This window comes from Moschus berezovskii, chromosome 6 (assembly GCF_049115385.1).
Source record: "Moschus berezovskii isolate FMDL1 chromosome 6, NW_MosBer_1.0, whole genome shotgun sequence".
NCBI lineage: Eukaryota > Metazoa > Chordata > Mammalia > Artiodactyla > Moschidae > Moschus > Moschus berezovskii.
The window spans coordinates 86,150,333-86,162,664 of NC_142465.1; the positions used below are offsets into that span (position 1 = coordinate 86,150,333).

At 35.7% G+C, this 12,332-nt stretch overlaps 1 protein-coding gene across 6 annotated transcripts in view; it reads right to left on the bottom strand.

The window, feature by feature from the left end:
* The window catches only part of CCDC91 (coiled-coil domain containing 91), a 415,614-nt gene that overhangs the window by 306,058 nt on the left and 97,224 nt on the right, over window positions 1-12,332 (bottom strand). For 2 of the 6 annotated variants that reach the window (XM_088837256.1, XM_088837254.1), the window contains exons 2-4: window positions 7,910-8,064; window positions 6,941-6,983; window positions 3,824-3,902 (exon numbers count right to left, since the gene is read on the bottom strand). In XM_088837256.1, coding sequence (XP_088693382.1) covers window positions 3,824-3,902; window positions 6,941-6,966 — 105 coding nt within the window. In that variant the 5' untranslated portion in view covers window positions 6,967-6,983; window positions 7,910-8,064. Of the gene's footprint in view, window positions 1-3,823; window positions 3,903-6,940; window positions 6,985-7,909; window positions 8,065-12,332 lie in introns of those variants that run through there. The other 4 variants (XM_055395013.2, XM_088837253.1, XM_055395019.2 and 1 more) reach the window with 3 other exon arrangements.

Below are 12,332 nucleotides of genomic sequence, written 5' to 3' on the forward strand. Positions count from 1 at the left end.
GAGGATACCCCAGGTTAACCTATTATGGAAAACTCTCTTGAGTCTTTAAATTCTATACCAATTCTCACTGAATAGCTTTTACTGAAATGAGGCAATATTCATCACAGTTTTACTAAGAGTAAAGGCAAGAAGAAAAAAGGAGATTCATAATTTCATATTCATTCACATCTTACATTCTCCAACTACTATGATTAAGGAAGTGCACAGACACATATCATTAATTACACGCCTCACCATAGGAGGGATGTGCCTAGAGACAATAATCTGTGTGAAGAAGAAACATGTGGATTTTATTTATTCTGCAATTTCTAAATTTCATTATCAGCACTGCATATAATCCAGTATTTTTAAAGATTCCACTAAGTAAATGACGCTAATATTACAGAAAAATGCCTGTCCCTAGGTACCTCCTTTTACTGACAGAATTGAAGGCTAAAACAGATAGTCTCAGAGGTAAATTATCCCATTGCTATAAGGAAATCATCCTCTAACAGACTGCCAGCCCTATAGCAGACTAATCACTAGGCACACTAAAACAACTCACTCTTTATTTACAACACCATTTGAAATGTTCTATGTCTGATGCCTCTTTTGGACTATTCCATCAGTTAAATTCAATTCAGTCGCTCAGTCGTGTCCAACTCTTTGCAACCCCATGAATCACAGCACACCAGGCCTCCCTGTCCATCACCAACTCCCAGAGTTCATTCAAACTCATGTCCATCAAGTCAGTGATGCCATCCAGCCATCTCATTCTCTATCATCCCCTTCTCCTCCTGCCCCCAATCCCTCCCATCATCAGTCTTTTCCAGTGAGTCAACTCGTCGCATGAGGTGGCCAAAGTATCTGAGTTTCAGCTTTAGCATCAGTCCTTCCAAGGAACACCCAGGACTGATCTCCTTTAGAATGGACTGGTTGGATCTCCTTGAAGTCCAAGGAACTCTCAAGAGTCTTCTCCAGCACCACAGTTCAAAAGCATCAATTCTTCAGCGATCAGCTTTCTTCACAGTCCAACTCTCACATCCATACATGACTACTGGAAAAACCATAGCCTTGACTAGAGGGACCTTTGTTGGAAGAGAATATCTCTGCTTTTTAATATGCTATCTAGGTTGGTCATAACTTTCCTTCCAAGGAGTAAGTGTCTTTTAATTTCATGGCTGCAATCAGCATCTGCAGTGATTTTGGAGCCCAAGAAAATAAAGTCTGACACTGTTTCCACTGTTTCCCCATCTATTTCCAGTGAAGTGATGGGACCAGATGCCATGATCTTAGTTTTCTGAATGTTGACCTACAAGCCAACTTTTTCACTCTCCTCTTTCACTTTCATCAAGAGGCTCTTTAGTTCTTCTTCACTTGCTGCCATAAGGGTGGTGTCATCTGCATATCTGAGGTTATTGATATTTATCCCGGCAATCTTGATTCCAGCTTGAGCTTCTTCCATCCCAGCATTCCTCATGATGTACTCTGCTTATAAGTTAAATAAGCAGGGTGACAACATACAGCCTTGACGTACTCCTATTTGGAACCAGTCTGTTGTTCCATATCCAGTTCCAACTGTAGCTTCCTGACCTGCATACAGGTTTCTCAAGAGGCAGGTCAGGTGGTCTGGTATTCCCATCTCTTTCAGAATTTTCCACAGTTTATTGTGATCCACACAGTCAAAGGCTTTGGCATAGTCCATAAAGCAGAAATATATGTTTTTCTGGAACTCTCTTGCTTTCTCCATGATCCAGCGGATGTTGGCAATTTGATCTCTGGTGCCTCTGCCTTTTCTAAAACCAGCTTGAACACCTGGAAGTTCATGGTTCACGTATTGCTGAAGCCTGGCTTGGAGAATTTTGAGCATGACTTTACTAGCATGTTAGATGAGTGCAATTGTGCGGAAGTTTGAGCACTATTCCATACTCTCATTTCTCAAGTCTCTTTTTTTTCTATTGTTCCCTAACTATGGGCATCCAAATTTCTCTACTTAACTCTATTCTTTCTATGTTCAGCTTCCCACTGTCATCTCCTACAACTTCAACTATCATATCAGTGGGAAAACTCCTAAACCTAGACCTTCAGTCTACCTTTCTCCTGAACTCTAGGAACTTTAAAAACACATCTCTAAGATGAATTAATTAAGGCCTCATACTGTCCCCAACCGACTCTTTTAAATTCTCTATTTCTTTTCATGGTAATACCATCCTTTTTAGAACCAAGTCTTGTAACCTTAAAAATCAACTCTAACTCCTCCTTCACCGAAACATGCAATCAGTCAGACAGACAGTCCTGCTGATGCTTTTCTCAAAAGACAGAATTCCTGACAATAAACTGAAATAAGAATCTGAAAGTCTAGATTTCATTCTTAAACATATTTATCTGTATCAAACTCCAAAACTTTCCTAAGCCGTCATTTCATCATCTGAACAATGGGAAGAATGCAGTTGCCCCACCTGTTTCACAAAAAACAAATACATAATGGCACGCTGACAATCCTCAACCATTATGTAAACATTTCATCTCGTCTTCCTACCCCCCTGCTGTCACCCTAGTCTAGTCATTTATTCAGTTCCTTAGTCATTCATTCACTCATTTTTTTCTTTAATTATAGGACCAAGTATAAGCCAGGTACTATGTTCAGCATTTGAAATGTAACAACAGAACAAACAGATATAGCCTTACATAACTTACAGTCTAATGTGAAAGTCAGAAAACAGGTACATCTAGATGGGAGAAGGTTCTCTGGGAAAACTTCTCAGAAAAAGAAAATTTAAAGTAAGAAACAATACATAAAACAAACATGAGTCTATATGGTAAGGGTGTGGGGGAGAGCAGCAGTAGGAAAACGATGAGCAAGTTGAGGCAAAGGAAACAACACTTATACCCCTCAAACAAGAATGAGCATCCTCACAGTGCCATCCTCTTTTCCACATTTACATCTTTATTCCATGCGCTTTTCTCCCTTCAAAATCTTTCTCCATTCTCTCATCCTTCAAAGCCCAGATAGACAATATACAACCAGTTTCAAGGACAATACTTGACTCATTTGAGGCATGAAGTATCATTTGCTAAAGGAATGGATAACAAAATCATCATTCTTCCCAAATCACAAATCTGCTTCATATTACATATATACACACGCTTGCCTTGTCTTTCCTTGAAGTAAAGGACATGTCCACATAGTGTCTCATGCATAAAAGGTACGCAAAAATATTTGTAAAATGAATAATTCTAATAATCTGAGACAGACCTGTTAAAGAATATTTTCATCTTTGACTCCTGACTTTACAATAATTTGTCAGGAAAAAAAGAAAATGCAAAATAATATTTAGATATGAATTATATTAATACTGAACATTAGGTCTTCCACAAAATACTTCCCAATAATGGAATTTATTTTTGTATTTCATTTCTGAGATGGCTTAAATCTTAATATTTTTGAATCATTTTCCTATAGAAATATTTGTAAATTTAAATACTGTGGAAGATAACAAATAATCTTTAGAATATTAAGGAAAAGAAGTCTTTAATTAATGAACTGGACACTCTAAAAAAATTACTTGGCATCTCACATTTCTAAAACTAAAACAAATTTGGAAATTCAAATTGTACTTTAATTTCATTTTAATGCTAATGGTATCATTTTTGGAATCATGCCTCAAGCTACCATTTCAGAATTTGTTATGCAATTCATAGTTAGTTATGCAAAAAACTAGGTTAAATTTGGGCCATTCCATTTATCAGATCAAAGAAGGCAAAATGCAGAGGTAGAAAGGTGCTTTCAAAAGGAAGACAAAAGTATTGAATAAGAAAAACATTCGAAGTTACTCTATAGTACCTGCAGGAAAAGCAGCCCAAGGAATGGCAGGAGATGTAGTTTGGGTTTCCCCATTTCCACCATCAAAAATCTCTGCAGCCTATAAAACAAAGGCAAAATTATTTTAGAAAATCTGAAAAGGAGAAATGTTATTTAAGCAATTAAGTCTCCCAATTCTACAAGCATAATTCTCTGTAATACACTACACATTTTCAAATTTCTTCTGAATACTAAATTATTTTTCAGTCTTCAGTGCTACCACCTCCAACCACTAGTCACTGCCCCCGGTGCTTGTGCTCTGTCCTTGAGTAAAATTTTCCTTCCTTACTCAGATATATTTCCTGTCAATGAAATTTTATTTTACATATCCTCACAGTTTCATTTCTGAAACTGCAATATTTACCTATGTATATTAAAAAAAATACATTATTTTTCTTCAAAAATATAGACACTAAATCTTTTTATTTAATTATCACAAGATCAAAAAGCGATTAAAGAAACAAGGTTTACCCATATGTTTTAATAATATACCAGGCTTCCCTTGTGGCTCAGCTGGTAAAGAATTAGCCTGCAATGCGGGAGACCTGGATTGGGTCTCTGGGTTGGGAAGATCCCCTGGAAAAGGGAAAGGCTACCCACTTCAGAATTCTGGCCTGGAGAATTCCCTGTATAGTCCAGGGGTTCACAAAGAGTTAGACACGACCGAGCATCTTTCACTTTCACTTTAATAATATACCAGCTGGACTTACCAGCATTCAACATTTAGAAAATTCCTAAACCTGACATTTAAATTAAACCCTCATTTTAAACAGTTTTAAACTATGAGACAGTCAATTACTGAATGTTTAGTTTGTGGGTAAGAGCGCAGAGTTTTCTCTCTCTTAAGTGTTCAGGTCACAGAAAAATTACTATTGGAAAAGAACGGCCAGAATTTCAATTTGGATTCTGCACTGAGTTGTCAGCCAAAAAGACAGTCAACTGGGCAATTGACAAGTCAATTGAGGGAATCTGCCACAGGAGTTAAGTGATGTTGAATACAGAACCTTCTCTCTACAAACTATGAAAAATGTGCTAAGTCACTTCAGTCATGTCAGACTCTGTGATCCAATGGACTGTAGCCTGCTAGGCTCCTCTGTCCATGGGACTCTCCAGGCAAGAATACTAGATGAGTTGCCATGCCCTTCTTCAAGGAATATTCCCAACCCAGGGATCAAACCCACTTCTCTTAGTCTTCTGCATTGGCAGGTGGATTATTTACCAATACTACCACCTGGGAAGCCCCACAAGTCATGAGGGAAGGCCAAAAAAATAAAATAAAAATACTGCATATTCCTTGACCTAGCCATTCCATTTCTAAGAACTTATCCTAAACATATAATTGTAAAAATTTACCCAAAAAGATGTATACCAAAAGGTTACTTATAATAGACAATCACTGGATACAATCTAAACATTTACCAGAAATCTGATCAAATAAATCATCTTTTACTCTTTTACTAGAATTCTCTAGAACTATTAAAAATGTTTTAGAAAAAAATCTTAATAACATCTAAAATATGTTCACATAAAAATACAGATAGTGCTTGTCTAGAAAAAACTATATATTTATCTAGAAAAAAGGTAAGAAAGACAAAAATCAAATTAAAAACAAAGTTTTCTAGTGGCAATTTTTATTCATTTGGCTATTAGTCGTTTTTCAAATTTTCTGCACTAAAAATACTTCTAAAATTAGAATACAATTATTTTTTTACCTGTATTAAAAATCATTTCAGAATATTCTATCAATGCTTAATTCACTGACATTGATAACTATACTGTTGTTAAGCAAAAGAATATCCTTCTTCTTAGGAAATATTAACACACACTAAAGTATCTAGGAGTAAAGAATCATAATGTATTTAACTGATCTTCAAATATCTCCTCCCAGAAAGGTTTTTATACCCAAGGATAGAAACCTTTCATATTTCTACAACAGAATGTAGAAAGAAAGAATCCCAGCAACCATAATTAAATTGGAATGGTTGGTTAGCATTGTACCTGTGTAACCTTCAAAGGAATAGATCCATTGAATATACACTGAAGTGTAACTGTTACTCTAGAGAATACTATCTATTCTTAGTTCTCTGATAAAATAAATCAAGAAACATAATAACATTCAGTCACTCACCCAACAACCCAAAATACTAAAGCAAATGCAGAAAGCATATCAATGTGCTAAACAAAAAGTTTCAGATGAAATGCAGAAAATAGGTAAGTTCATATTCTAATTATTTCCATATTAACAGATATTAAAGAGCAACAGGAGAGAAACTGATCCTAACCTAAAATAAACTCATACCATTCTTTCACGACATTCAGAACATTGAATATATACTAATGTCTCATTTCTCCTATTGTAATGTCATCAATTACAGTCACTAGCTTTAACAATCTCCTTTTCACCAAGTTCCAAACTAGATAAAAGTCTTTCTTAAAAAAAAAAAGTCACAGAGCTCACTTGATGGTAGTTCCAGGACTTGAGCTCAGGCATCCTGACTCCTAATCCAGAGATTTTCCTGCAAGACTGTACTGGCTCCATAAAAATAACTGGGTTACAAAATATTTCAATAAAATGAACACACACTGAAAAGGATTAAGGAAAAGACAGGGCTTCTTCAGTTAACAATTTCCTTACAAAGCATCCAACTAAAACCTGACAGAATAACAACACAAACACACTAATTAGCTCTGTAAGCCACCAAAAGGCGATGTACTTAATACACTAAATCAACTCATTGCAGGTATAAACATGAAAATATGTCACAGATCTTCAACACTCATCCCTCATCTCACAAGTATTTCCTAACAGACATGTATCCCAACAGAACCATCTGCTGACAATTTCTCAAATCTCTTCTTTAGTGCTTCCACCAATAGCACTTAATTACCTCAATTTAAAACATTCCTATGGGTATGATCAAGTGTTCAATAATAATAAATCAATTTTAACTTTCAGAGGGAATATATTTTAATTTTTCTGGATTTCATTTTTTTATTCGAGTTACACTCAAAATGATCAAGAAAGGATCATGAACATCAATGATTAATAAAACATTTAAAAAATTATACAAGTAAAATAAGGTAAATAATAGCACATACCTCAAAACCACCAAAATCATCATCATCCATTCTTTAAGTGCACCTGAAAAAAAAAAAAAAAGACATTAAAACAAGCCCATACACATAGTCATTTATGTCAAAACACTTCTCTCATTTAAGGGTATATACATTTTGATTTGTTTTTTTGATTTGTAAATTAGAACTATTTGGGTTAAGAAAATGATTTAACTAAATGCATATGCATTTTTAACACAAAAAGACTGAGATTTTTGTGACAAAATTAGCCATTCTGGAAATATTAACAATTTCTGTGACTTTTTCAGCAACCATGTATTTTGCCATTATGTGTTGAGACGCCAGGAGTGGAAAAATATTCTTTTACATTTTAATTTGCTTTTCCCAAATTGGCACTAGGGCTCAATTCAATAATGCTTCCTGCTTTTTGCATCTATTCCTCAGTTGTCTGGCAACATCAGCACAAACTCCAGCTAAGAACAGGACTGTGGTGAATTTTTGGAAATCTGTCCCACACCACAAAGGTTCTTCCCTTGGTTTCATGGCCGAGGTTGATTTAGATTTTCAAAACTGATCAGCATTTTTGAGCTGTGGCCACAACTTCTGGAGCATTTTGATATGTGTATTTTTAGCTGAAACTGCTTTGCACTTTTGGAAAAATGTGGAGCACGTTACTAGGCTGATCAAGATAAATCAAGTCATGTATTCATGGAGACCAGGGAAGAGAAAAACACAAGCAAATATCCAGAATACCTCTCTTCTTTACCTTTAAAATATGTAGGTGAGACAAGCAGTGGGATAATACATGATTTATTTTGTCCTAAATGCATACTATAAAAATAAGAGGGTAAAACTATGAGTGCTTGGGCTTTAAAACAAAAAGAAAAAAATAAAAAGGAGATGCTTTCATCAAACAAACTGTGAAAGAACTAAGAAACCTAGAAAGGTAAAACAAGTAATAAGTGATATATATCAAAACAAAACTAAACCTACAATAAATTGTGAATTACTGGACAGAAGTCACACTCTGGTCAATAACAGGTTTTCCTTTTCTTTCTTTCAAAAGTGGACATATTCAAATATTAATTACAGCTTTCTTGACTCAATAATATAAGATGAACTTCATTACAGAAAATCTTCTCCAACTTCTAAAAAAAGAAAAAAAACAGCTAAGCAAATTAAGCTCTATACACTAAGCAATAAGTCTAACGGTATTTTCTAAGGCATTTTGCTCTGACTGATAAAGCAGTTGTCATGCTTTACCTTGTCACCAACATTACTACTGTGTGTGCGCGTGCTCAGTCATGTTCAACTCTTTGCAATCCCAGGGACCATAGGCTGCCAGGCTCCACTGTCCATGGGATTAATTAACACTAATGCCTTGAAAAATAAAACTCAAAAATAGTCAAAGAAAAGTAAACAGTAAAAAGTAATCTCAGGATTGTTTTGTTTTAATAGACAAAGAAAATTTATTTTCACAGAAACTCAGTAGGCAATGACACTATAAGAAATATATAGATAGAAATATTCAATACATTATAAAAATGGACAATTCTAACCAGAATATAATACCAGTATTGTCACCACTCCCCACAATTTAACAATCTGTTGAAAAATTTTCAAAAGAGTTACTTCTCCAAAAATCAAAATGAAGCAAATCATCCACATACACTTAAAAAATATGAACCAGACTTTCAGAAACTTTTGATGGTGGTTAGTTTGAAATGGAATTCACATTAATTCTGATGCAAGCGAGTAGAAATCTGTATGTGATTACATTTTTCATGAAGAAATTATGAAAGAAGAGTGGTACTGATATTAAGAATTAACCAAGTCAAACTATAAACACCAAGTTTGTCTTTTCCATGTGTCCCACGAATCTCAGGAGACTATTAAAAGCTATTTTTAGCATCTGCAAACACTGTACCCAAATAATTTGGTTTCAAAAGAATGGAATTTTTAGAGTAATGCATCTATGTGCTTTCATATGACACAGCCCAATAAGTTATTTGTTAAGATACCAGAAAATATGAAAACAAAAACAAATACCCATGCCTAAGAATCATTCCAGCTTGTTTGCCTGTGGCAATCAACCAAATACCATCAGCTACCTAAGTACTGATTTAGCTCTATAAAAGAAGATGTTAGTGACCACAGATGCTTTCTATACCCCAACAACTATTACATATTAAAATACAGATAAGTCTTCCGGTATTTTCAAAGAAATATTAATATATCTTAAAAAGGCAAATGTGTCCTGAGTTTCTTAAAATACAGTACTAGAGAAATAAAGATTATTTAAAGTAATAGCCTTTCTCTGAATAATTTAGTTTCAAATTCTGAAATAGTTTGTTTCCTTCTGAACATTTTAAAGAGCAGGAGGAAGAAAAATTAACAGCACTGATTTGTCAAAATTAACTTTACAAAATACAAAAACTAAAAATTAGTTTTTAAAGGAAATATTACAAATGTGGGCTTCTTTATGGATTTAGTTAGTCCAATACATTTAAAACACTGCTTTATATACAGTGCATTTATTAACCTTTTAGAAGACTTCCAGCACTTAACATTATCTGCCTGAAGTACAAATATAATTAAGCAACACAAAATATTTCTGTCATATAAGTTATGGAATCATGAGCCTGGCCAAAAAATTGGCATATCCATGCAGTTCATTCTTTGGTGTCATAGAAAGTGGAGAGATGAAAACTTTGTTATGATTAGCTATGTTTGTTTAAAGATTTCATAAAATCCAGGTTTAACAATTCGGACATGACTAGTGACTGAACAACGACAATTCTCAGACTTCTTTATATCAGAATTTAATCTCTTTTGTTGCATTATTATATTAATTCTCTCATAAATTACCCTCAGTATTTAATATACTGCTGATATTTCACAAGAAAAACATATGCACAACACATAGAAGAGAAAAATGTGTTAGCCACTCAGTCATGTGACTCTTTGTGACACCCATGTACTCTAACCCACCAGGCTCCTCCAATCCATGCACAATACTTAATGTAACATTTTTACCAAGCACCTCTACAAAAGGGATCACTCAAGGTCCTCGAGAAGGTACAGTCTGCTGTAGAGCAGAGGGCAGTGTGTAAGAAGAGCATGCAAATATAAATAACACAAAATATAAAAGGGTCTTACAAAAGAAGAACATCCAAGGTGGGAAAAAATTTTCAGAAGTTGGAGCACCATGAAATCCCTCAGGTAAAAGGAGACATCTGAAATTTATTTCAAGAGACTTAGCAGAGAATTTAAAATGGCACATTAAGAACATGGATTATACTCAAGTCTTTTCCTAAAATCTTTTCTTAAAAGATATCAAGCAAGGATTGGATTGTTTGCTTCCACATAAACAAAGGTCAAAGAGTAAGCAAAAAGAAAAAAAAAAAACTGCAAAAAAAAAAAAAACGGAATGCAAATACAAGGAAGATGAATCTTAGACTATCAGTGGAGAAAATAAGAATCAATCACGTTTACATCAGGGAAACCACAAAAGGCTCAGGAATGGGCAGCACTGAAAGACGGGTAAAGATCACAGATATATCCCAAGCTCCCCTCCCAGAATCGGCACAACTGGGCAATTAATAATTCCTCATCACAGAAGAAGACTGAAGGTTTAATCCTTGGACAGTGTAAAAGCAAGAATCTCTAGACTGGAAGATCAGAGATAGGTGACTAAAGCAAAATTGTATTAAATTTTGAGACCCATTCCCCCATCTTCTTTCACCACTCAGCAACCAAACTGCCAGTTGCAGTTCTTCAACTTCTAAACAGTAGATTATAAGGTTCTTCTCTGATCTAATCTAATCACTCCCTAACAAAGGACCTCACCAGACATTCCACAAAGATACAGCTCACTTGGGTAACACTACTCTGACAAACCCTACCATATACGGGTCAAGAAGCAACAGTTAGAACCCTGTATGGAACAACTGATTGGTTCAAAATCAAGAAAGGAGTTCGAAAGGGCTATCAGTTGTCATCCTGTTTGTTTTACCTACATGCTGAGCACATCATAAGAAATGCCAGACTAGATGAATTACAAGCTGGAATCAAGATAAGTGGGAGAAACATCAACAACTTCAGATACGCAGATGATACCACTCTAATGGCAGAAAGCAAAGATGACTCAAGAGCCTCTTAATGAGGGTGAAGGAGGAGAGTGAAAGAGCCAGCTTAAGACTAAATATTAAAAAAGAAAAACAAAAAAACTAAGATCATGGCATCAGGTCCCATAACTTCATGGCAAATAGAAGGGGAAAGGTGGAAGTAGTGACAGATTTCCTCTTCTTGGGCTCCAAAACAGTTATTGCAGCCATGAAATCAGAAAACGATTGCTTCTTGGCAGAACAGTAATGACAAACCTAGACAGTGTGTTGAAAAGCATAGACTACTCTGCCGACAAAGGTCTGTATATTCAAGGCTATGGTCTTCCCAGTGGTCCTATATGGTTGTGAGAGTGAAAAGTGAAAGTCACTCAGTTGTGTACAACTCTTTGCAACCCCATGTACTGTAAACCGCCAGGTTCCTCTGTCCATGGAATTCTCTAGGGAAAATACTGGAGTGGGTAGCTGGTCCCTTCTCCAGGGGATCTTTCTAACCCAGGGACAGAATCCAGGTCTCCCGCACTGTAGGTGTATTCCTCACTGTCTGAGATACCAGGGAAGCCCATGGTTGTGAATGCTGGACCATAAAGAAGGCAGAGTGCCAAAGAATTGATGCCTTCAAAGTGTGGTGCTGGAGAAGACTCCTGAGAGACCCTTGGACAGCAAGGAAATCAAATCAGTCTATCTTGAAAGAGACCAACCATGAATATTCACTAGAAGAACTGATGCTGAAGCTGAAGTTCCAGTATTTTGGTCATCTGATGCAAAGAAATGACTCATTGGAAAAGTCCCTGATGCTGTGAAAGACTGAAGGCAGAAGGAGAAAGGATCAAGAGGATGAGATGGCGGGACAGTATCACAGACGCAATGAACGTGAACTTTGAGCAAACTCCAGGAGATGGTGAGGGACAGGGAGGCCTGGTGTGCTGCATTCCATGGGGTCGCAAACAGTAGGATATGACTGGGCTACTGAACACCAACCCACATACATGGAATTTCCAATTTGCTCCTTATTACATTAAGAGACAAAATAAGTATAACAGTTAAAAGAAGGAAATATGGAGTTCGGCCTCCTGGATTCAGATTCTAGCTCTGCCACTTACCAAACTGTGTAAAATTGGGCAACTTATTTATCATTTTATGACTCAGTTTTCTCATCTGTCAAATAGCATTAATAATAATAGTAACCAATTCCTAAAGTCCTTGTGAGGATTAAATAAGTCAAAACAGACAAAGCACTTAGAACAATGTCTGACACACTTTAATCATTACACAAGCATAAGCTACCTTAT